Consider the following 27,233-nt stretch of genomic DNA (forward strand, 5'->3'; position numbering starts at 1 on the left):
CTTTGCCGGAAGTGAAGCCTGACGGTCTGTATCGAGGGATAATCCAGCCTCCTTCCCATCGCAGAGTTCATTGGTAAATCTCACACAAACATTGTACTGCCACTCACTGGGCTGGAAGGAATAACCTACGAGCAGTTTGTGAAGTGCATTTCCAATTTGAATTATTTTATTGCAGACAACTTTAGACTTTTAGATTTACCTTCCTATTGCTGTAGTACCATGATGCACTAGGGCTGCAGCTAATCTTTATTTACATTGTGGAAGACTTTTTCAAATATTTTCTCGCTTCATTGATTAGGTCTTTGCGCTTTAAAATGCCAGAAAAATGGTGACCAATATTTTGCAACACCCGACAAAACAAGACACTCGAGGATTTGTCTTGGGCTAAAGTTGTGACTTCATTTCTGCAAAAATTACACAGATTAATCAGTTAATAATACAGCTAGGGATCAATTTAATTGTTAACTACTGATATTTTTATTGATTAAACATTGCAGTTCAAACGTTCACAGCTCAAGTTTTAACATTTCAGTGTTAAAACTGTTGCTTGTTTACATTTTCATGTACACACGTACCTCGACAGAGTCTGTGACTGGGAAGTGATTCAGACAGATGATGGGCGAAGTTTGAAAAACTTCAAATGCATACTTACATATTTTGTTACTGATTTGCTTAGAAGAGAAACTACTATTACTTATTTGATTCATACAGCGGCTGTGGCTCAGGTGATAAAGTGGGTTGTTCACTAATTGCAACGTTAGAGGTTCAATCCCCCTAATGTTGAAATGTTGTTGGGCAAGACACTGAACATAAAGTTGCTTCCAGTGGCCACCTATCAGTCCTGTTTTTTTTTTTTTTTTTTGCTTCTATCAGATTTTGCAGCATTCTATTCCAGTGTATAACCCATATTTTCTGTTATCCAGCATATTGCAAAGTAGCATGCATGCAAGACAAACAACCACAATTTCTATCTTTAATTTAATCAAGTTTATTATGTAAAAGGATGACATTGACGATATGACATTTTAAGATTATGACAATAAAAAAAAAACTCGAATAAAACATTCCATTTATATACTGTTAATAGTAACCTTTATACTTTTGTTTATAAAGCTGAAGTACGTTTTGTTCTTGAAGAAACATTCTCTCGGGAGAGTAGGAAATGAAATCTTTCTCAACTGTTTATGGTCATGTTAATGGTAAATCTGTGATCAAACATCCATTCTGTTAAGAATCATCACTATACGTCACAAAACGCTCTTTATCCTTTATTTTCTGCATAAATCCAGTTTCACCGTCAACTAGTGTGAAGTAAAAGATTTAACAGAATAGTGTTGGTTTACACAATTTTGCACATCGTTCAACATTTTAACATCTCTCCACAGTAATTGTAGCTCTTTAACTCGTACAGCAGAATGTAGAGACAAGAATAATCCATCCAAAAATTATCATTCGTCCATTCTATTACTGAGCACGAATGTAAAACTATACATCCTGTAACAGAAGCTTATTTTAATACATTAAAATCACTGCATCTGTGTTTGGTCATGGAACAGGACTATCTTACTGTCAAACACTTGGTTCCATCAAACAAGTTTGTCCAAACTCTCCCTGTCAATATGAGATATAAATATCCAGTCAGCACGGCGGTATCTGTCAACCTGTAATTAGATCTGATGTTTTTCTACCTAATATAAATATAACTAATAGTGTACAGTGTATTAGTCCTGTTACTTCATGTCTTGCTCTGTATATTTGCTTGTACTCTAATGACATTTTGTGTTTATTGCGGTCTTGGCAGTTCACTAGCTTTGGATGTAATTTTGCCTCTCATACCTGCAACTATTTTAATAAAAGCTGTTGCTTAATTAGGAACATACTTGTGCACCTGCAAAACTAAAGCGACTGATTTTTCCCACTGTTTTCTACAAACTCTTTCATTTTTACATGTGCAAATGACCTTTGTTTGGCTTAACTTCACTCATTTTCACTGAGCATGTTAAGACAGTGGATGCTGAATGGACTGTGCTGAATATGGAGAAAGTATGACAATGTTTGGATAGGAAAGTGATATTCTGTCGATATTTAACCAGAAAATTGTTGCTGAGGTTAGGCAGACTAGCAGAATAAAATAAAAAATGAGATGCTAGCATTAATAAATTCCCCTGATATCTTTTAGCTTTCAGTACCTTGACCCTTAGTCCCAAAATAGATAAATTTTACATTCTAATGACAGCATATTCCTTAAAACATTACAGCCATAGAGCATCAGATGTCATCATTTAGTGTAAACAGTGGCGATAGAGTTCCTTCTGACAACCACAGATGAGAACAGACAGCAGTATACTGTTTAACAAGCAAGAAAAACAGACTTTGAAAGTCTAGATTTGATAATACTTTAACAATACCAGCCTGTAATCAGGATTCGACTCTAAATCCTGAATTGTAAATTCAGAAAGCCACATTCATCCAGTGATACAGGCTCATTAACTATGCAGAATAAAATTAGGAGACAAGCTGTCACAAAATGGACACTTTCATAAATATGGCAAAAATCACAATATCTTTCAAGCTGATGAATTCCCTTGACTGAACGTTTTCAAAGGCATGGATAAGTGTTCTAGTAACACCTGGGAAAGTGTCTGCTACTATCCTTGCACCTCAATGTTACAGGCCTCTCTGGAGTGGAAAGTAGGAAAAGGCCTGGCAAGCATCTGCGGAGCTCCCCGAGACTTTGTTCACTATTAAAGCTTGTATAATGAGCCTGGTACCTCAGCCTTTTTCAGCAAAGCATTTCCTTTGTAAATCTAAAGGCTGACTTCACAATGGAGCTTGGCTCTGCAGATTCAAATGCACTCACAATGAGCCAAAGGAGGTTGTGCGAGTGTTTCTAGTCCTCCTTTTCAAAATGCTGCACCACATGGTGGCCAAGTAGCATGCAAAGTGACCACGTCTGAGACTTGGCTCTGCCTGGAGAGTTTGTAAGAGTGTTGTCATGGTTTAAATGCTATTATGTCTTATCCAACTGTTCTTATATATAGGTTCCTACTACACACAGAAGTAGGCTCCAGTTTTCCATATTGAGAAAAACGTTGTATGAGTAAAACAATTCTGACTTGGTAACATTCAGTCTCTGATCTGAACCACTTTGTTATGAAAACACAAGGAGGCGTATCAGTGGTCTGGCAGTCACTGACTGTTTTAGTGATGTTGAGCAGCACGTACGAGTGGCGGAATGGCAAATTAATGAACACATACAATTACTACAAAAATGTCGTTTTTCTTTTTTTGTCCAAATAAAGACTCCGAATAACAGCACTCATCTCTAGTGAGTCGATACAGTCAGCTGTTGAGGAGTGGTCACAGCTCAGTTGCTTCAGCAGTTATTTAAAATAAGGAACAGGAATTTCTACTGGCCTGAGTAACCTACACAATCAACCATTTCAGCCCAAGGAAGGAAAAAACATGATAAAGGAGAAGAATGGATAGGAAATGCCATTCTGTCTTCTTGAATAAGAATGAGGCTTGTGTTCACAGTAGCCTGTTCATTAGTTTGAAGATGATGAAAGCCACATTTCCAGGCTGAGATGCTGACTGATTGAGCTGTTATACATGCAAATTGAGACAGCACAGTTCAATCTCTGATGTTCACTGTCCCCATATCCAGGCTCTTTTCAAGTGTCATGTGTGCATGTCCTTTACTGTGATTTCCTTGTCTGGGTCCAATAAAAGAGTTTCAAGCATTTCCCATTTCGATCCACTTGTCTGGGTCCAGTGATGATAAAAGATATGTTGTTGATCCTCCCTCAAAAAAAAAAAAAAAAAATCAAAGACAATTCTTGAATCTCTTATCTGCAGCAAAGAAAAGAAACTAATAAAGATGCATGAGTTGACTTCCAACAGCACCTCATATGGTCAGGAATAAAAGACTCATTTGAGTTACATACTGCATGCTTTATGTAAAAACACAAAACAAAAAGCTGCTCATGTCAAAAAAATATTTTAGTTGTTCAGCATACTCGTGCAGAACAACACCAAAAATGTTGGGTCTACATCAGCATGTGATAGTGACAATACAAACTTTCAGTGGTGGTTGTGATGCACTGGGGTCCCACTGCAGTAGCATGTCTCTGTGTCACCCACTCAAGAAAGGTAGCCTCAGAGAAAAGAGGTCCATCTTAGCCGCAGCCAAGATATCTTGCTTTCAGCATGGTCAAGTCTTGGTCAGCTGCATCAGTCTGCCCTGCTTCTCAGACAGAAAACTCAGACCCAGCACGTCGACCATGGGTCAACAGCATCAAACGCCGCAGACGCAGGCCTGTGAACGGATTGCACCACAGCAGAGAAGGTGGACCTCCAAATACAGCTTTCATTCCGTCCCATCTCATGCGACGTTCCCATGTTGGCTTCTCATTTTTAAGACGTTCAATCTCCTGCAAGGCAATCAAACCCGTTTGTAAATAGGGGATTCCTCATTAAAATATCGGTTGAACGTAATTACATTAAGCCTTCTTACATTAAGTTAGTTATATATTCTTTATATTTGCACAGCCAAAATCATTTATTAAGACAGGGGGCATCTCGTCGTCATCTTTTTTCTTAACTGCCATCATCCTACAGCGACCCTCCCTGTCACACATACAACTGGCTGAAAGGAACAAAGCCTGTGTATTGCAGTGGATACTGACCGTCTCGTCATTGCAGATAGAGTGGATCTGCGTACCGAACATTACAGCTGTGAAAGTGAGGAAGAGGATGGCTTCGAGACAGAGGAAAATCAGCAGCAGCACAGACACCCCTGGAGAAAAGTCGCTGCACTCTGGCCACAGGAAGGGAGGAAGAAATTTACATGTTTTAGTGTGCAGCGAACAACTGACTGAAACCTCAAATTAAACTACATCAAAGTGAAGTGAGGAAAAGATCAATGGCAGACATATGATGACTGTGCTGCACAAGTCCAATGACCTGACAAGATAAAAATCATTTTGATTTTTCCACTCTTCACTCTTTCTGCTCTGTCTCTCTTCATCTATCCAAGCACTTCAAACACTTGTATATAGCTACATTTCTTTCTCAATCTACACTTCTTTGCCATCCCACATGTGTATTCTTGACACAAACTCATGCTACAATCAATGTTGCAAGACAGAGAGGCCTTACCGTTCCACTGGACTTTAATACAGGTGAAGAAGTGCATACCACTGAGGCCCAGTGCATGGGCAGAAATCAAGGCTATGTACATCTGTAGGGAGAAGAGGATGGGGAAATGCATTAAGAGGGAGATACAGAAAGAAAGTCACCCTATCAGATTAATTTCAATATAATGTGGCAATATAACCTTCTGAATGTAAAAATCAAAAGCCATCTGACTTGTCATTAATAAAAAAAAAAAATCTCTATTAAGTTTTGTGCTTGTGTTTTTATACAAAACTTCTCCATTTATTGTAATCTGAGAGAGGAGCAAACTAAGCACTTAAATCACAGGTGACCTTGTACTGTTCAATCACACTGTATATGACAGTTTATGTTGCTGTCTTCAAAAAAGCTCCAGTCAGCATATGAAGCCAGAAAAAAGTGCTGGTGTCGTCAAAGAGTCAAAAATGGCCAAGAGAGCACATTTAATGTAGGCTTGTTCCTGCTGAGCGACTGAGCTGTGAACCTTAGCAGGTTACATCATCACAAAATAAAAAACTGTGAATTTAAAAAAAAAAATTTGTCCTCTAGTATAATATACACCAACCATTCATAACATTATGACCACCTGCCTAATATGTCCCCCCTTTTCACTCCACAAAATCTGCAGTTTTGGAGATGCTCTGACCCAGCCGTCTAGCTATTAAAATTTGACCCTTGTCAAACTCACTCAAATCCTTACGTTTACCCATTTTCCTGCTTCTAACACATCAATTTTGAGGACAAAGTGTTCACTTGCTGCCTAATATATCCAACCCACTAACATGTGTCATGATGAAGAGATAATCAGTGTTGTTCACTTCACCTGTCATACTGTTATACCTGATCAGAATGAAGTCACAACATTCAAAACAAGTTCAAATACAAAGTCATTTCTATGTAAACATTAATGGATAAAGTATGAGCCATGGCATCATTTTTAAAATTATTATCATGACCATTAAATTTCCATTAACAAGATGCTCATTTCTAGTCCATACCACACCCTCTCATTAAATTTAACAAATAGACTACTCCATGAGAGTTTCTATGTACTTACAGTGAAAAGAACAAAGAATCTCTGATTCTTTTCTCCAACACAGTTATTGACCCAAGGACAATGGTGATCCATCTTCCGGATGCATCGTTTACAAATACTGCAGGCAGGAGAGAGATATGAATGCATGACAAACTTACTGCTAATGCAAACCCCATAAACCACCCTGCTCCTGTTTTCACATAGTATGAGTACAAATGTTCATTTTGGACGCTAGATGTCAGAGTGGTAAAGGAGAATATCACTATTTAATTGCTTTTCTTCAACAGCTGCCTGTATACTTCCAATTTTTGTATTGTGCACATAAATACAGTGATTACTTGTTGGGCTCTGTGTTGGCAAAACCTTTTGATCTACACTCAGTACTATGCTTGAACACATGCTGTGAAGTCACAGAAAGAAGGCTCAGGCTGCTGCTGCTCTGCTAACATGCTGCTCACACTATGCCTGTTGTATAGACATGATGGAAGACACACCTGCAGTGGTGTGCCCTCTCAGGCTTGATGCTGCAGCACTTAGGGCACTTGTAGATGACCTCACCAGGCTTCAGCTGCAAGCTCTCCATATATTCCTTAGTTGCATTGCCCTTAGGAACTGCACCCTGAAGAGAGGGGTAGACAGAAAAACACAAAAACTATCAGTTACAAAGGTCAGAATAAATGCATTATGCCACAGGCTTAGAAAAGACAAGCAGTGTTTGTGTATACAGCAATTTAACAATTAATATTAACATTTCTAGGGTGTTAAAAAAAAAAGAGTCCACTTGTTCATGCTGTTCCAATAATTGTCTTTTCATTTGACTGACTGTGCAGGAAGCATCAACTGCTCTGATTATTTCTTCAGTTTGACACTACAGCAATGTATTTGGTCTGGAAACCTTACAAAATGACTGAAATCAGTCAGGTGTAACAACTATTTAAACTGGAATGCACAAATAAGTATGAGATCTTCAAAAAATAGTTTAAACTCTACTTTGACATACTACCACATAAGCCAGTTTGTACTATTTTTGGACTTTTAAATGGAGCGTTTGTTCAGGCTGGACTATTGGGCTGTAAAGCACCAGTGGAGCTGTCATCAGACATCTCGTTTCTTTGAGTAAGCATTAATAAACGTTCCAACAACAGCACTAACCTACTACCCCCAGGAGCATGCAATGGCCATTTTCAGCCACAAACTATCAGCAAGAAATGACAAGGAATTATTAATTGCTTTGAAATACATGATATGAGATATGATATGATATCATACATCATTAAAAAGCTGCTGTCAGCGGAAGAGCTACATTTAATGTTTTCCACTAAATAACAAAATGTTGTAAACATTTTATGGGCACAGAAACAATACGGAGAAATGCTTTGAAGAGCATTTACAGTTATTCGGCTGGAAATGTAAACAGTTACTTCCAGACTTTGCTCTTGGGCCTTTAATGTAAATGAAAAAAATTGTTTAATACACTCAATAATGTGAGGAGACTCAGTTAAGTAGGGTGCTCTGTACAATTATCGTACAAAGTCTTCTTGCACACTACCCCTCAGCTCAGTGTCCCAGATCACATCAGTGGGTGACACCGAGTGTCAACTCATAGCAGTGCTTTTTATCGTGCTTAAACATGCAATGTCAAAATGTCCACTACAGAATGAGTCCTGTATGCAGAGCGCGAGCAGCACAAAACCCCGACATTTCTTTAACTCTCACTGAAGCATTAATCACGTATCGTTTTTCAGGAGCTTCAAATGTATATTCTTTTATTGCAATGTGGTCTTTGTTTTATAAACACAAAACCTATGGCTTACACAGTAATATTATCCAAGTTTTCTATAACTCTCCTTTATTCTCAAACCCTGCTTTCACCTTCATACATTCAACCAAGCCCACTATTACTGTGTTTAACATCCTTACCGGGTCAGTCAACATGGTGCGCAGGTGTGAGGCCAATGCAAGAACAGCCAGTGAGTTGAAGGTGGCCCCGTTTAGCAGTGAGTACCAGAAGTTCTTGGCGGGCAGAAGCATGACAAAATTCACCACAAATTCTGCATATAGCACCAGGAACCAGGTCATGGTTGCACACACCATACCACAGCTGTCCTGAATGAACCACAGTGTGCGGTTCCCTCCTGTATGGCCCGTGTGCGGACCCCCAACCATCACACCGGCTGCCAGGCTCCCCGTCTCGACATCTGCACCTGCCGACAGCAGCGGGTGGTGCTGCTCCATATCTCGTAGTCGGTGGTTTGAAGACTGCATGCTGCCTTAGGGGAAAGGAAAGATTGGGAGCAAAATTTAATCCAGGGCTACTGTCTTTGTTTCCCGCATTAAAAAGATATATACAGATGTTATTTCCTTAATTACACACCCTTCGTACAACAACTGTAATAACCTATGCTAGCGAGGATACACAAATGAGACTGAAAGATAAAACGGCTTGCAAAATTACTGCAGAACAGCACTGAGAGAGTTGGAGGGAGATTAAATGTTGCAATACTCAAGTTAGTTTACAATAGCTTTTATCAAGTGTACACCATCTCTGACTGGAATCCACATTGTACAAAGATCCAGCTGAATCATGACATACTAACATTTTATGAAAGAGTCACAGAAGCAGTGTTGGATTTCTTTCAGTGAAATGCCACATTTAAAGCTAAGGACTAAGGTGCAAAAAGGAGATCAAAGGAGTCACCAAAATCATCCCAAATAATCATGAGGATGATTGTTGCATACTGGATGGCAATCTGACCAGTAGCTGTTCCGACATTTTCCTCAAAACATATTGGACAAACAACAAAGGTACTATCCATACGTTGCCCTGCCACTACTGCTACAAAATAAGATCAGTGTGACTTATCCTTGGACTAAACTCCTCAAGCTCAGGGCCCGTTGAGCCATGCAGCTGTTATTACAAGAAGCATGAGTCATTGGAGCTTTCGTCTTCTGTATTCATGTCAAGGTCGCAGGAGAACATTCAGGACCAGCTGGAGAGACTATGTCCACGTCTTCCAGATAAATCAATGACTATCCTGGTCCCTATAGGAAACTGATCCTGCATCTGAGCTACATGTGCATGAGAAACACAGGCTAAGAATAATCTTTAGACCCAGTTACCTGCCACTGACAGGCTTCACTGTAATTTACAGAGACAAAACAAAACCAATAAAACTAAGCTCTTTAGGTTTTTTTGGTGTAAAAAAAAATAAAGGAGAAAAATTACACTGCAATTTATGTTATAATTAGCAAGAGATCAGATCTAAAACATCAATCTGGCTATGCCCAAAGACTGATGTAGTATACCACAAAAGTAAAGGTTTTCTGCACCTATTCGGTTTCATCTTACACACTAAACATCTTCCGTTCAAAGACCCACATAAATCACACATTCCTTTCATACACTGGAACATAAAATATATTTACAGTTAATTTATTCCAAAGTATTTGGTGTGAAAATGTGCAATTGCTGGTTAAGCAGAGACAGAAGTGATCAGCATTTTCCATATTACTGAGAATTTCCAAAATGACCCAGTAAACCATGCAGATAAAGATTCATTGTATCTGTATCTTAAAGAAGCACATCAAAGTTTCAAACATTTTCTTTAATAAAATTCGGGTGGCTACTGATAACATCAGGACAATAAACAGTGTATTTACAGTATCTGTGTAAGTTTGCACTACAGCTGGAAAAGGGTATTGCTACATACATCGTCTGTCATCAACTCAAACAGGAAAGGCTTAATGAAGCTGCTCCACACACATACACCCCCAATTGTGAATGGTTGTCATACCACTTTGTTTGACAATCATGAGTATACAAGCGCTTCCCTCCGGATGGGCAAGTCAGTGACACTGCTGAAAAAAATAACCTTAGACAGAAGAGTTCTGTTCAAGATGTTGATATAACTTATCAACCATGCATTGTTATAATAACTGTGTCATTACTAAGCTATAAAACTCCCTGACTTATACAGTGGAGGTGTGTATTACATTTTTAATGGGGTGCACTGGTAAACTAATGTAGTGCTTTGAAACAAGTGACTGCTTCCTTTGGCTGATCAGTTAAATCAAATGAGACATTTCCAGTGAAATGGGTGCAGAGCTGAGTCGTCTACTTTAATAGTGGGTGTCACTGAAATTTCTTGCAAAATGGAAAATGAGAGACAGCAAGAGGATATTGGCCTGCAGATCTGAAACCCTAAAATGGCAAATACGCTTTCCTGACATCCAGAAAAAAAAATAGATCTTTATTTTTTGTGAAAGTCCAACTGAGGACCCCACAGTGGTTTCAAGGTAACTTGTTCAAAGCAATAGACCTACTCAGTAAAGAAACTAAAAAAAGTGCTTGATGTTGACATGTATGTTGCATGATTCTCTTGTAATCAGTGTGGATTGCTGCATCTGATAAAAATCAAGGTGTATCTGTTCTGTGTTGGATATGCAAACAATTTACATATCCAATGTATGGCTAGTTTTGAATAGGATAGCTGATAAGTTAACCTGTCTTGATGTGTTTGAGTGACGATTTTCTAAAGTTCACAGTGTGGGTGAGGACTAGCAAAAAAACGATAAGCCTCGGCAAATGTTTTGTTAGCACTGTGCCTTTCTACCATTGTTCTCCAGATAAGAATTGTAAATACTGCAGTGGTGTGAAAACAGAGCAGTGTTCAAATTGATTTTCTCTGATCTGGCTTATATAAATGATAATTATTATGTTAACCCTCCCAAGTGTACGTTACAACCCTTCAACATTGGGTTACTCCTGACTCAGAATGGGCCTTTGCAGTGGTGACTACACATAACAGTAATGATGATCAGTCTAGGTACAGTAAAGGCAATGTGTCTGTGTTGCCTTATTTGACAGAAATATTTGCATTTTTATGTTATTTGTGAGCAGTTGTTGAATAAAAATAGCTAATTTGCTTGAGTAAATTAAACACCAAATAATAAAACTGGTTCATTTTTTTTTTTAATTCTCAATTGTTATCATCTTGGCACTGGTGATTTTTCTTTGGCCCTGGTTAAAATTTTGGGGGCCTGTAGACACTCTGGGTCCACCTACACATTTGTTTTACTTATGTTTCCTCTTTAGCTCACTCAATACCTACAGCTTGATAACTGATGGAAAAATACTGGGGATTGTGTTTCTCTCTTTCAGGCTCCAAAGATTCTGTGGGAATACTGCTGAATAAAGAGACGCCGGCTTCAATATCCTCGTTTTGAGAGTGTGATTCTTTTTCTTCACCCAGAAAAACACACAAAACATACTGCAGTTCCACAAAATGATAACTTACAAGAGGTCTATTTAGGCTTTTTGTCATAATATTATGTCCTGTTTATAATGTGAAGCACATATTATCATCATAAATCCCTACATAAATACAAGCCAAAGGATATGTCCAGCCAGCCAGGATTAGGGTTGATGTTTCATGAACTGGTAACGGTGTTAGAAAGCCTGACATTTTTTTCCAATATTTTGTTGGCTCGTAAATACACTACCGACCACATCAAAACCCTGCAGAGGAAGTTCACTCTCAAGTGAGCAGAGTGTGAAACACTGAATGAAACAGTAAGCAGTTGTCATAGTTTCAAATATGATAAGACAGCGTGTGTCACTGAATGACGCACTGCCTTGAAAAAAAAAATTTTTAAATACATTTTTCAGTAAAAGGATGATGGTTGGACAAAAGGCTGGAGCAAAGCTTAGCTGGCAGTCCTATTTCACACATGAGAATAGCTGAGGTCACTGTTCAGAACACCCCCCTGTGAATAACCTGACAACCAATTTCAGGTCGAAAGAGTCAGCTCAAGAACTGATGATGGCTGACTGATACAGCTACTTCGGTGTAATTAATCACAACGCAGTAACAGAAAAAAATGAAAACATGCTCAGATTTTGCCAGAAAATAAATACTGGGGGAAAAAAACTGTGTAATTAGTAACAGTTGATTACAGCTGAGTGAGAGAAAAAAAAGATTACATACACAAGAGCACAGGCAGTCTTTACATTGGTTAGGAAGAAGTTACACTTCGTTTTGATATTCACAAAGCAGATGCCACCAGGACAGCAGGCCAGCACAGAAGGTGAAGGGAAATGCTGGAAAATGCTTGCAATGCCAGCAGGCATGTTTGGACAACTTATGTTCAAGTACAAAACTGCGTTCCCTTATTATGTCCAAGTTGTGATTAAGGAATGTGACAATTAAACAAAAATCTCCAAAAATGTATTAGTGATCTGTAGGAAAAAATGATCTGGCAACACACGTCTGCAATGCTATTTGGAGAAGCTTTTGCAAGTACCTGCTGAAAAATACCTGTCTCTTTGTCTTTTAATAAGTGTATTTAATTACATTAACACTGTTATTAACACTGTTTATACTATTAACCACAATTAATGCTATGCTGTTTATATGTTAAACAAGGAAAACAAAAAAATCAACATGCATTTTCCTTAAGAGGGCAGAAACGCTCTTGCCAGTTTAAGGAGTATTGATTTGTTCGTGGTCAATAATGGGGAGGTCCATTAAAACCACACCAGCTGCTTGTCCAGCTGTCTGCCCTTCCCAGCCAGAGGGCACAGCACAAGAGCCACCGGTCCCTTACTCTCCCCTTCTCCTTATCACGCTTTAGCTCTGCTCTCTGACACACACAACCAGCAGTCACCTCAGTGTCACTGTGTTCAGATTGCTTCGCAGGGTCGCACTGTTGCAAAGTCACCATACACTATGTCACTAAGAAAATTTGATGAAACAATGCCACCTAAAATGCACAAGAACTGGCTGCCAATTTACTAAGTGATTTTATGTTTTGTTGCCAAATTCACCAAATAGCTTAATGGCCAACCTGATGACACTATTCCAAAAAACTGAATGAGCCAAAAATGCCCCAACTCTCTTGCTTCTGTACTCACATCACAACTTGATTATGTACAAATCGACCTTTATCATTCAGTGTTTCAGGTTTTTCTTTCAACAGTGAAAATACAGGCAAATGAATTATCAAGTACATGCTCTCTGATAATAGACCGTCTGCTACTCAGAGTCTCCCAAGAGGCCTTTCACTAGCCAAAGCCAAATGAGGAATGCAACTCTTCAAGCTTTTGCATAAGAGATAAACAGATGACACAAGCGCTAGTTTCTTTCTTTGTTTGCCCTTGTTACATACTCTGATGAAAAAAAAACACTGAAAAGAAAAGGCATTCAGGTTGAGGTGAAACATACCTAATACGTTTCAACTTCACAACAGCATGCTGTGGTGTGTATCTCCTGGACCAGCACTCAGGATGAACTACATGTAGACAGGCATGTACGCTGACACCTAAAGAAGACATAGATACAACAATATGATATTAGCAATATACACTTGATTCAGATACCAGTTTATTTGGTACACATAACTAAACTAATTCAGACAAAAGCTCTAAAACAATTTCTAGATCCATGAGCAGAAATCATTGCAAGTGTTTTCATAACACAAAATATTTACTGATTGCTGATTCCATTTCTATCAGTCAAGAGCTAATATTAGAAATGCTTTTCAGTAAATCTCAAAACAGTTTCAAAGCATCACAAGTGACAGCCTCAAAAACAATCACATTTAAACATTTAAAATGCTTGTGCAAATCTGAACACTGTATCCCTCTCAAGACTAGGATTTATTACAGAGCCGTTGTGTTAGATTGTGTTTTGTCAGGTGAGGCGTACCAAATAAACTAGCAACAGTTACCACACATCACCACAGTTTACATAATGCTTGTTTCCTCTCTAGATGAAGACTGTGTGCCATCCAGGATTTTACAAGTGTTTCCTTTTTACCCCCAGGAAACACACCCATCATTCTGGCTATTCATAGCAATGTGGTGACACTGCAAGTATTTTTGTTCCTTGATAATCAATAATATAATGGATCTTTGTCGTTAACCTGACATCGAGGTGGTAAAGCAGTTCTGTCCCGAGCGTTTCGACTATCTCAATGTATCTAAGGCATTTGTCAAAAACCACCAAACAACAGTGACAACACTGAAAGACATACGTTAAGGTTATTCTGAAAAACTAAGCATTCTGGCTGATTCTAATCCATCCAATAATTCAACTTTCATTTCTACTCGAGAGAACACTGAGATACTAGCCTGGAGAAAAAAAAATGCACGTCTGTATGTGTTAGGCGTTAAAGTGAACAGAATCACATCAACAGTTAGCGAGCTGTGACTGAGATTAGAGTCCTTCTTCACGTCGTGTAGCCTACAATTCACCACCTTTTCATTTATCATCCGCCATCGGTGCAACTGGGCATACTCGTAAAGCTATCATTGACCACCAGCAACCTACAAGCACAGATTTGGGTCGATCCCCTCTGCTGCAATAATAGCTGTAAAGGTCGTGACTGAAACTGAACCCTCCAGCACACACACACACAAACCGGGAACAGTAGCTCGCTAGCCTGACACTTCACATGCGACCGGACTGGCTGGTAAATCTCGCTTGCTAACTTGCCACAGAATGCAGCTAACGCAACTAGCATGCTAGCACTGTATGCGAGTGGCGAGTACGAAAACCAAGCCTTCTGAGTGACAGCTAAATTACATACCTTAATATTTCTAAATTCTGTTGCTGGGGACTCCCTCTCAGTACATTTTGACACTTCGCTGGTGTTTAACTCTAGCCCCATAGCAGCCGTATCCGCAGTAGCAGCAACATCGCTTTAACAACGGGCTGACAGTCACCAGTAACGACACGGCTTCCGGGGTTCGCCTCGGGTGTGTCCGTTATCTTTCGCGAAAATCCGGCGAATGATATTTGGTAGAACAGTGCCACCACATGGTTAGTGAAAGAACTGCACCTACAACACTGCGTCGATGTCAATCCTCCACGCGTCGGTGCTATCGGTTAAACAGAGTGAATAGCGACCGCTGGTAAACTTTAGGATGCGTGTTAAATATATTGCGTGTGACATATTTCTGAGCATGCGTGCATGTAAACGTATATTACTTCATATGGTATGTATGCCTATGTGGATGGATGAAATTTAAGACTAAACTGTATGTATGTGTGCATGGATGTATGTTGTACTCTACAGCGTGAAGCCAACAATTAGAGTTCATGCAATCGAGATTAATTTAATTAAATTAATTTTCTTGTGCCCTTGAATATTGAATATTTCCCCTTTGTGAATAATTCGTCTCAGCTAAATTGCATGAAGGAAGCAACCCAGTGTTTCTGACTGTACTTCATATTTCTTTCAGATTCATGTCTTACAGTTTAAGGTTATGGGTCGTATTATGCTCACCATTTCAATTAACCATTGGCCCTTATTTGTTTCTGTAAGGTATGAATACAGATGACTCAACTTCCAAAGCTGTGTAAACCTTTACATTTACCATCAAATAATTATTCATTTCTGTCACATTCAAGGTTGGATGGATACTTTCCAAATCACTCTGCACTTGAACTTTTCCAGTAACTCAACCTTGTGCAGAATGAGCAGGAAATGGAGGGATTTTTAAAGAATGAATGAATTGAATGTGGACAATACTCTGAACTCTGCCTCTCTCTAAACAAACTCCCTGAATCCTGTTGATGTTGCTACAGTGACCATAACCTTGAAGTTCAATAAAATCAGCACATAACTACTTCAGTGAATCTGAAAACTGTCCTGCCAGATAAAACTGTAATGCATGTTCTATTCAGTTCTATATACCCTACAAGTGTGTGTGTGTGTGTGTGTGTGTGTGTGTGTGTGTGTGTACAGCTGAAGAAAAACACTCAGTAAAATATTTAACTTAATCTGAACAAGTTCTCTTGCGGTCAGCTGGGGACTGATGCCACTTGTAGCAGGACGTCCCCAGCAGAGAGCAGTAGGACCTTCCTGGCAGCAGTCTCAGCTGTCACGTGTTTCCCAAGAGTGGATTATAAAGCCAAGACAAAGCAGCTTGGCCCTTCTCTGCCCCACGTCTGCATCTGCGCAGTGAAAGCTCAAGGCTTCTGCCCTCTCCTGTTCTGGTTCACAGCCAATATCAGTTGTCTCCTGTAGAGAGAGGGAGAGAAAAAAATACCCATCAATCCTCTAAAGCAGCTTAAAGGCTGAATCTGGGGACTGAAGCCCTTTCCATTTCCAGAACTAGTTCTCTCTCCATTATGGCTAGATGAGCATCTGACTGACTGCCAAAGCAGCAAACACAGTGGCTACATGTAAACTGTGTGCTCCTAAAGGCATTCTCTGTCTGATATACACCCCTCAAAATATCTCCTGCTTTGTCTTTTATCAGACAGAATTGTCATCTCGTTACAGTGGATTTGACAGACTCAAAGGTCTGGACTCAGGCAAATCTCTTACTTGGATGTACCAGAAAATGCATTAGAGACTGTGAATAGCAACTGAGACAAGCAGAGTTATTTCATTTTAACTCTTGATGTAATCAGGAGTCTTGTATCCGATTAAATAATGAATGCTAAGTGCTCATGTAACAAATAAAATCTCCTGCTGTGGGCCTTGGGTTCCTGTGTGCATTATTATTTTGGCGCAGTCCCCTCCACTACCCTTTGTTGACATGCCGGCTTTTGGAGTGAAATGAAGTGAAGCAAAGCGGAGTGGAGAGCAGAGTGGTTTGGAGCGAGTGTGTGATGTCACTGTGGCTGGTCCCCTTGTAACTGTGTCGGTGTGTGTGTGTGTGTGTGTGTGTGTGTGTGTGTGTGTGTGTGTGTGTGTGTGTGTGTACTGCTGCAGGAATAAAAAGGGAAACGAGAATGCAGGGCTTGGCTTACATCAGAGGGGATGAGAGGTGAGAGAAAAATTAGAAAGAAAGAAAAACACAAGCAAAAGAAGAGTTCATGGTGGGATTTTCCAACCAACATTAGTGTCACAGGCACAGATTGAGACTTTATTTTTGAATGTGTGTTTAAATAATGAGTTAGCATAACCCTGCATATTAACACCTCAGCAAACCATTCCAGTTTGGTGCAATGTATTGTAATCTACCTTTGGTATTGTGCAGCACAAACAGATGGAGTGAGGATATACACATAGAGAAAATCAATAAGTTGTTTATTTATACCATACATACTATGTAATGGGTATTTGTACATAAAAAGATGGTAAAATATATATTTTATGTAATATTTAGGAGCAGTACACAGTTAGGATACTGTTATGGTCTGATAAGTTGTAGAACTAAACAGTAAAGCCCCATCTATGGTACATATTCACTTCAAACAGCAAGTTTTCTTAGACTAGTTCAGAGGTTTGCCCACTTTACACTTACTTCTTGCAGCAACTTTGATGAAAAGATCAGGGTCCCTCTCATGTCTATCAAACAGACATAAAGCTGCCACCTGCAACCAGCTGGCTTTGGTAAACACAATAAATTTTTAGGTGTTGCTAGGCAATTGTTGTTACCTTTGGACAGAGCCAGGTTCTGTTTATCTCTGTCGTAAACTAAGGTAACCTGCAAGGTTTGTGTTTACAGTATACAACAAAAGTGATTACACCCCCTTTGCAATATTATTTAAATGTCAAACGATTCAGATTGAATACACAAGTGATTGCTGACACACACGTTAGAAAATCTGTGATTATTTAAACAAAATGTAAAACAGCTGTCTCAAAAATGACCTGCAGACACCAGAACTTTCACAGTTGTTGACATATGTGCTGTCTATCTGCATGTATGCAACTTGGCTCTATGTACAAAAAGAATTGCCAGAAGAACTGAAAAATCCTGATTGTAAGCCTTAACAAAGATGGAAAAGCGATCAAGTAAAAGTCAGTCGAAACACAGTTGCAGCAGTAATAACGAATGGGTTCTAGCGCTACTATACATAGTAGCAGTGGCCATTCTCCTAAAATAACACCAGGGACAGTGCACTACTTGTAAACAGTGCTTTAGCCTTGATGTATCAATGGAGTTCCTGTGACAGCTCAGACAGTGTGAAGGACAGTGCAACCTCTATGGACAGCATCCAAAAAAACACGCTAGCCTTCTGTTAGGTGCAGCACTGCAAGATTGGACAGAATACTAGGAAAACATTCTTCGGTCAGATGTAGTCTAGACTGTTCAGCGTCAGCCTGGTCAAAACTACCACAGTGAATGCATAGTCTCGACAGTGAAGCACATTGTTGCATTGACTTCCTAATGTGGGGGCTGTATTTTCAATATAGTAAACCTAAATGGTTAGTTTTACCTTTACAGTGCTGACAGAGCAAACACCCTACTGTTTGATTTAGAAATAATCCACTAACTGTAAAGTAATACAATTTTGAATCATCGTTGCACAAGGGCGTTCTTACTTCTGTTATATGTTGTAGCAAGAATAAGAACTAGCATATGTCTGATAACATTTCCTTTAAATTTTCTTTTAAGAATATGCAAACTAACTCCTCACATGTGTCCATAGGTCACAAATCTTCCATTTCCAAAGCCTAATTGCATTCTACGCAAAGACATAAAACCAGACTTGAGCTACAATAAAAGAAGTCACGCTTGAAACTGAAGGGTAATGTCTTGTTAAAATGAAAAAACAGCAGAAATATTTATTAATTTTTAAACAGAGAAGCACCTCAAAAGAAATCCCTTTCCTATCTGGCATCCTTTTGTCTGTGGCTAAAAAAGAAGAGACAGTAAAAGATGGAGGAAGAAGGAAAATGGGTGCAGTTGCAGTTGAGCACAATGTATGATGGATGATATTTACAGTATTATATGGAACTGGATTAAGCTAATCTTTTTAAACAGCACTATGAACTGAAAACACAAGCTATCTGACTATTCCTAAATTAGACTTGGTGACCCTGTAGTTAAATCCATTCATTTGATTGTTGTTTTTTTTTATTATTGTTTATTTATGTTTTAACATTCAAATACATGACACTATAGTGTATTTATAGATCTGCCTGTATGCCACTGCCAATGGCTCTGAGTTTAAACATCACATGACTGGGTGCAATGTAAGGTCTAATTCTCCTAATGCATATTCTGCACTATGAACCTCACTGGGGTGACTGTGTGCAACCATCTGTCTACACTGTAAGCATCCAAGGAAAACCTCAGTTATTCAAACTCGCTACTTAAGAATTACAAACCTAACTAGGAAAGTCAAAGTGTTGACTACTGGGAGAGTTTCCACAGGGGCATGAAGTGCCTTTGTCCAAACCCAGGCCAAGATGGAATGATCTCTGACCTCATACAGGCTTATCTCTGCCGCAGCCATCTTTGCCTCGCCTGCACAAATCCAACCGAGAAGCCTTTTAGTGGGGATTTTCTGCGGAGGGCAATCTGTTGGCCTTTCTAAAACTGCAACAGTAGGACAGGCAAGGGCCAAGACCTTTTTACCTCCAGGTCATCAGTTCTCTTTGTATATTTGTTGGCAATTTGCACATTCAATTGCAAAATACTGGTGTAATGAGTGCTATAAATAAGCATAAGATAACAAATAACATTGTGAAAGGTCACTAATGCATCTCTTTTATGAAGTATACAAAGCTGCTACAGTATATTATTGTGGTGGAGTTCACTGTCTTTTGTGAGCCTGGTGAAGGACATCTTTTGAATGCACTGTTCTATTTTCTGTAAAAAGGCAGAGACACAATGAACTGCATTCAGGCTTCAGAGAAATGGGCCAATGGACAAACAAGTATCTCCTTCACAAGCAAGCTACATGGTCACAAGCTGGATTTGTTTTAATCTATTTTTATTAGACACTATAAAGTGGAGACAGATAAAAGTGCAGGTAACCAAATAACAGGCTGATCAAAAATAATGTCATGGGACTGACTCAAAAGGGCAACATGCAAAGTAAACTGCGTGCATCCTAAACTGCTGTGCTGTCATTATCCCCAAACATATCTCTTTTCACGCTTGCCAGATCTTCCGAAGGTTTTCTGAAATTTACCTTGATGTGATAGGATTAGTGCTAAACCTTGACTTGGCAGATGCCATGAATCCTTCTGGCTCATCTTAGTTTGGCAAGTGTACTGTGGCACATGAGAGCGGCTTATTCCAGTCTACTTAAAAAAGGATATTTGTGCTTTAATGTGGCAGTTCATTACAATTTATGTAGCCTCAACGCTTCAAATGAATTATGCTAATTTGGTTTTTGATGGTGAATTAGATGAGAAGATCAGTACCAAATGCAGCGTGTGGCTGTTGAGGCTATAGTCAGAAGCCGCTTAGCTTAGCTTAGCAGGAAGACTGAAAACAAGTACAAACAGCTAGCCTGTCTTTGTCAAAGCCGAGCAAAATATGTCTAAAAGCACCTCTATAACACACTTCTACACATGGTGAATTTTGTTTGTTTAATCAATACAAACATCTTTAATGTAAACAAGTCATTTTGATGATTTAGAGATCCTTACTTGCTGGACTAATCTATGTGCTTGGGTCTGCTGAAAAAATTCTTCAATTTAATTCTTTAAATGTGGCTGTTTAATATTAACAGAATTTTAGTTTATAGAAACATAAGTGTGGAGTTGAGCATGCATTTTTACCAGAAGCGGGTATTGAATTACGACTGCATCTTTAGGATGGCAAATAAGTGGATTTTTATTATAAGCTCAGTGATTCCCCTCCTTAACCCCAACCAAACCCCTATACATGCGCACACATGCACACGCACGCATGCACGCACGCACGCACGCACATTCCACCTTTCTTGAGTGCTGCATCACATTTGCCGCAATCAATACAAAGTTTATATGAGGGCTTTTAAGGTAAGCTTAGCTTTCCTTTTCAGAGAGCGGAGGGAGAAAACTGTGTGTGTGTGTGTGTGTGTGTGTGTGTGTGTGTGTGTGTGTGTGTGTGTGTTGGTGGGTGGGTAGGTGCATTAGAAGTACTCACATTGTGGGGACATACTTCTGTTTACAGTGACACAATGTGAGAATTCATCTTCCTATTGTAGACAAAAACCTGGTCTCCACAATTTAATCATTCAATATTAGAGAAAACTCTTGACTTAAGGTTAGATTAAAGTCATGTTTTGGTTAAGGTTCGGGTAACTCCATAGAAAATCAGTGTAAGTCTACATAGCGTCCTTAGAAGCGGAGGAAAAACGACCATGTAAGCCAAGGTTGAGTGGAGAGGCTCCTCAGTCCGGACCCTTGTGGAGGCGTGACTCACGCTTCACCCCGCTGCTGCATGCTGCGCCATGTAAGAGACCACATAGTGGATGAAGTCTATCAATAATTCAACAAAGACAGACTTCCTCTTTCTCTGGTTTTCATTCGCCTCCCGCCACCCCTCCTTTCCCTCTCCCCTTGGTGTTCAGCCTGTTTCTGACTGACTGGATCTTCCGTAGACTTCCACTAGCAGCCTCCATCTCTGGTCTCTCTCTTATCCTCCTGCTGCAATGCCAACCCAGGCGTCACAAACCACTTAAAATGAGCTGCAACGCACTTCCAAATCTAAATCGGAGGCCTTACCCAAGTGATCTTTAGCTTTTAAGGGATTTTTTTTTCTACATGAGTAAACAAGACATCAAGTCAGCTTTTCGTGATCAAGTACGATTAGGGCTCCACAGAGTGCTAATCCTGTTGTGGACATTTTATCTCAGAAGTGGGCGCTGCTAGGATGTCAAACTTGGTGGAGTGAAATGAGTGGTGTTTTAGTGGAGTTTGGGGGATGATATTTTAGAGTGGTTAGTGGTTACTCTCACAGCACACAGGTCTTGGACTGTAACCTCATTCAAACTGACTATTTTTTGGGGAACTGGATTTGTCCTTTATTAAATAACAAAACTGACATAATTATGTTAATCTTTTTACCGTAGTTTTGTGATTTGTTACTGCTGTAGCCCAAACTTAGCCTTATCTAAAAAGCAAACTTGGATGTCAGCGGAAATGTCAGTTGGTACAGGAGCTTTTTACTGGGATTATGAAGAGGGTTGACAGGGGTTATGAATACGTCTTCTAATGTGTTTGCTCAGAGCATTTATTGCGCTTTGGGGCGAAACATCTTTCTATCTGTCCCCTTTGACCATTATCTCACACGGAGTGTAGTGAGGACCACCAGGCTGCACTTCTTGCCTAAAACCATTGATTCCATATGATGAAAATGCAAGAGAGAGGGACGACCACCTCCATCAGAAGATACATTAGTGGGCATTATACTTCTAATCCCAGGACCTTTAGGAAACTGCTAATCTGGATTATAAATAGTTGGAATCATTTTATGGCATCAGTTGCCAACCCCCCTATATCAAGCTATTTTCCTGTCTTTTGATTTTCTCTTCATTTTAACCCTGGGATGTGTTTACTCATCTCTCGTTCTACTTTCTAGCTCTTGGCATTATCATCGCATGTCTCAGTCAAACATGCCATGTATTCCTATTTCATGACAGTCTTCTTTTTCTTTTTAAAAATGGGGACAAATGGTATCATACACTATAATCTGGGATATGTTTTAAGGAAAAGTATTTTGACACAATTTGTGTCCACAGGATTAAGGGTTAATGGACAGCTCTTCTCATTGTTTTGTCAACAAAAAACAGTTTCTTGCAAAGCAGGCACCACTTTAAAATGTAACACAAATTACGGGTTTGGATGCCTATTATGAACACAAATAGATGCAGCCTTTTTTAAAATGTCACACCAATGTAAGAAATGGACTTATTCAGAAGACTGATGTCATACAGCAGTCACATTTGTAGCCATCTCATCTAAATTTAACTTGAAACGAATAAAATGGTCATGTTTTGCCCTCAATAACTCCTAGCAACAAACTGAAAATGTGTTACCTTGTTGGGCAATTCTATAAGAAAATAAAAGACTGAAATCTGTCTTTAAAAAAAATCTGATCATTCATTGTAATTAGGGCAATCTTGTTTGCTTTAATTATAATTGAGATTTCTTAGGAACCTGACTTTAACTTGAATCCACTTGTAGCACATTGTATGGATACAGTTTAGAAAGCTACGCCCTAATGTATATAAGGTTCCACAAGTCCCATTGCATTTTAGTAGAAAAAAAGCAATATAGTCCAAGGAGTGCTCTACAGACCAGTGATAAAACTGTGGGGAGACGCAAATCAGAGCAAATGTTAAGGGGGAAAAAAGGTTTATACAGTTCTCAAGGTTTCCATGATAACTGCATGCAAGTGGAAATGTAAGAGTCTCACTAAAGCTGACCGTTCACCAAAACTGAGTAACCAAGCAAGTAGGCGGTTGTTCAGGGAGGTGACAAGGAGCCCAAAATTCATTTTGACTGAGCTTCACAAGTCCTTTGCGCAGATGTGAGAACTTGCTAGGTGGATGACTATTTCAGCAGCAGTTAAACAGGCCAGCCTTTATGGTAAATATAAGCATTTTTTAAGTAAAATGCATATGACAGCTTGCAAGAACATTTGAAGAACTGAAAACAGGAGTAAAAAAGATTCTCAGCTCTGATTACTCCAAAAGTAAAGACAAAACTGGGCAGAACTATGTCTGGCAGAGACCAGGTGTTTCTCATAAGAAGGAACAGAGAGAATTGACAGAACCAAAGGGAGAATAATTGCAGTCAAATATAGAGAAATCTTTGAAGAAAGAGACTGGGACACCTCAGTGACCTGAAGTAAACACACGAGACATCACTGCAGTGGCCTCAAGACAAGACTCAGGCTTTCCTCGAGCTGTCAAGCCAAAGCCCAGACTTAAACCACACATGACACCTGTCCCGTCTGTGTACTGAAGAAGGCAGTGCATAGACGCTTCTCATCCTTTCGGAAGATCTGCCAGGAAAAAAGGGATGAAGTGCCCAAACCCAGGTGTGCAAAGCCTGTAGAGACTTATCTAAGGACACTCAAAGCTGTAAGTGCTGGCAAAGTGCTAAATTAAGAGTCTGATGTCTTTTATAAACAAGTCATTTCACTTCAGATTTTTTAATCTATTTGCAAAAACTATCATTATAAAATATTGAGTGTAGATTGATAGGCAATTTAAAACTGAATCTACATTACAGTCAAATGTACAAAAAGTGATGGGGTGTAAATATTTTCTTTTTAAACACTTTAAATGTTTAGCTTCTTATGCCTCCACAAATAACCTCCAGGAGGCAAAGTCATTTACAGGAAAAAAAAAAAAGTTTTTCAGCCCTAAGAAGAACAAGAAGTCCTGAAATGGATGGTATGAGTCCCCACAGAGTCCTGATGTCAACATCATGGAGTCAGTCTGGGATTACATGAAGACACTGAAGCGACAAAAAAAGCTCAAGTCCATAGAACTGTGGCACGTTCTCTAAGAAGCCTGGAACAACATATCTGCCAAGTATCTCGAAATACTGTGCACAAGTAGCACAGCAGTGGAAGAGCTGGTGCTGTTTTCAAGGTAAATTGTGGGGCTTACTTAAGTTTGTATGATTTCAATTGATAACCAGAAATTATTTATAGCTTTATTTTTGAAAGTGGCAACACCTGTTCCACTGCTGTGTTTTTGCTACATCTACTATTTAATAGGAAATGTGTTTGTTAGTTAAGTTACAATTACAAGAAAAACTTTTTAATTTTGCATCGATATTTTGGTGTACTATCATTCTAAAAAAAATGGTAATTTGCATTTTTGGGACAACATTTGTTTGCTCATTATTACTGTTTACTCTTTCTGCTCTTGGTATTACTTATTTTTCATCTTGATCACACCCTGATAATGCACATTAAGTTAAAGTATGTGTGTGTAATATTCAAAACCACTGAATATCTCTAGAACATCAGCATCTCACACCAAAACAAACAGGCGTATTGGCTATAAAGAGAGCCAACAAAAATAATCCAGCCACAAATATTAGCCCACACTTGCCTTGTAAAATGCATTGAATGGCCATAGTAAGTTGTTATTCATTCAATTCATTTCCCCCATCTCACCTGCTTTTTACTTCTATCTGTTGTGCTCCACGTGTGTCTGTTTCAACAGTCTGTTAGACCATGGATGGAAACAGATACACAAAGACTGGAGCATAACAGACAAAGTCCAAGAAGGAGTTGCAGAGGAGAGCCTTGAGACAGCAGTAGAGACTCTCACTGAGCTGAAATAAAACAAGTTCACAGAAATTAGAGAAGAAACATTGATTAAATGCTGTGCTTTGAATTTTTATTTTTATGGCACTGGTTAAAAGCTGGCGTGCATTATTCGAGAGGCAACTCTTGTATGTTTATAAGTGTGGGGAGGGGCAACAGTTTCAGAGGGAGGGAGTCACATGCACACATGGCTGGACTGGCTGGCAAAGAGATAGCATAACATAGTGTAGCATTGAAACTCTGTTTACAACATACAGAGGGAGCGTGACTTTATTCTCTGCTAAGGAAACCATTTCCACTCTATTTACATCTTTATATACAAATTTTTTTTTGCTGCTTTATTAATGTCATATTTTTTTCCAAAATCTTGTACAGTGTACCTTTAAAAGATGACAATGAATGAATGAATTAAATTAGTCTATTTCAGTTAAGATGGAAACCTTGTTCCTCCAGGCATAGTAAAATCAGAACACTATCATAGATCCTCAAGCATGTATTGTTATTTGGAGACAGTCGCTCGACATGTGAATTATACTGTAAATGGCAGGGGGGAAAAAATCCTGGAAACAAAGAATGTATTTTATGGGGAATTGCTTGCTTTTTTAACAGCCAATGTAAAAATAATGCTGACATCTGGAGTGCCTCCTTGTCTTGTAACCCTTAGGTGTAACAGCAAACCATGGAGAGCATCTGGACAGGAAATCAAAAATTGAGTTTTCCACGATCATGTTCACTCTGACAGCAATCAGACCACAGCATCTCTGACTCACCCCGACACTTGAATCTAACAGAGCAGCTTATCAGAAACATTATTATAGGAAAGCAGACAGACACCACAGCCAATTGTACAATACTTGAAATAATGTATTTAAATTGTCAGCACTTCTGTGTAATGCTGATATAGTTGAGCTGAAGCAGATATAAACTCTGTCTACAGACCACTGGTCTTGTTTTTTTGGCTGAATTTAACTGCATTTCCATATTCTACAATCAAGAAAACTTACCAAAATGTACTGAACCAAAGAATAATTCCATTATTCCTGGGAAGAGTATGATTCTAATACACTATCTTGTACCTTCAATCTTAAAAATTTCCAAGATGAAATACACCACAAATAGATTTTCAAAAAAGAAAGCATTCTGTAACACACACACACACACACACACACACACACACACATATATATATATATATATATATATATATATATATATATATATATATACACACACACACACACACACACACACACAATGCGATCATACCAGATCTATTTGTTTAAGCTTTAAAGGTATCATGAATTACTAAACAGAAAACATCTGAACTGTAACTCTAAGTGCACCGTGACAGACAATGTGAGTGACTGCTGACATTTTACAGCACTGATAGTAATTGAATACCTTGTAGAAAAATATCTGAAGAGTGCTTGCCAAGAGGTGAGAGGTTGCCATGGAAACCTATTTATCAAGGGAAAGAAGATCTATTTGCAAAGATCATCTGACTCAGCCAAGATATTTGTTATTAGTCAGACATCACTGGTATGGCCACCAGCAGTTTAAATAGATCAGACAGTGCAGTTTACAGCAAAGGCATATAATGTAACACTAAAATAATCATTACAAAATGGGGAATTACTGTATCTATAACTATCAATACATCACATTTGAAGTGGTGTGCATAATGCTTCTGATTCATTTTTTATTTTTTGTCAAAATGGTAATAAATAGAGGAAATAAATCCCCATGCCACAGCAGTTGTCATACCATCTAATGTAAAGCAAACATTGAGTGTGTCCCTCAGCTCCTCAGGCATCTTCACTCCATTAGCTTTACACTGTAGTCACTGGATCATTAGGCACCATCTGCTTCAATAATGCAAAAAGAGCAAACCAGGCAAACGCCACACAGCCTTATCTGCCTCTGGCTTCTCAACACAGCAGGAGACAACTAGGTAAACAACACATTATCCAACCAGCAGTATGTGGGACAGCTGGCATCATCTCCAGGCCGGAAACTGTGTGCAGCCAAGTGTGGTGACAAACCCACCAC

The 27,233-nt window shown here is 39.1% G+C and overlaps 1 protein-coding gene across 2 annotated transcripts; it reads right to left on the reverse strand.

Moving 5' to 3' along the window:
• Positions 1 to 972: 972 nt before the first annotated feature.
• On the reverse strand, positions 973 to 14,966 carry zdhhc7 (zinc finger DHHC-type palmitoyltransferase 7). 2 transcript variants are annotated; one of them, XM_023298072.3, is made up of 8 exons: positions 14,801 to 14,966; positions 13,435 to 13,531; positions 8,132 to 8,477; positions 6,706 to 6,830; positions 6,233 to 6,329; positions 5,161 to 5,242; positions 4,689 to 4,819; positions 973 to 4,433 (listed from the first exon to the last, which is right to left on the reverse strand). In XM_023298072.3, exons 3-8 carry the CDS (start codon positions 8,474 to 8,476, stop codon positions 4,251 to 4,253), a joined length of 963 nt encoding a protein of 320 aa, XP_023153840.1. In that variant the 5' UTR covers position 8,477; positions 13,435 to 13,531; positions 14,801 to 14,966; the 3' UTR covers positions 973 to 4,250. The 2 variants fall into 2 exon arrangements, with proteins under 2 accessions (XP_023153840.1, XP_023153839.1); XM_023298071.3 differs by having other exon boundaries at positions 8,132 to 8,481; positions 14,801 to 14,961.
• Positions 14,967 to 27,233: the final 12,267 nt, after the last annotated feature.

Source organism: Amphiprion ocellaris, chromosome 1 (assembly GCF_022539595.1).
Source record: "Amphiprion ocellaris isolate individual 3 ecotype Okinawa chromosome 1, ASM2253959v1, whole genome shotgun sequence".
In the NCBI taxonomy this organism is placed as follows: Eukaryota; Metazoa; Chordata; class Actinopteri; family Pomacentridae; genus Amphiprion; species Amphiprion ocellaris.

Coding starts and splice junctions, on each gene's coding strand:
- zdhhc7 (XM_023298072.3), bottom strand. CDS start 8,476: ATGCAGTCTTCAAACCACCGACTACGAGATATGGAGCAGCACCACCCG. Junction 6,831..8,131: donor GCACCATGTTGACTGACCCG/GTAAGGATGTTA, acceptor CCCTCTCTTCAG/GGTGCAGTTCCTAAGGGCAA. Junction 4,434..4,688: donor CTATCTGCAATGACGAGACG/GTCAGTATCCAC, acceptor ATTGCCTTGCAG/GAGATTGAACGTCTTAAAAA.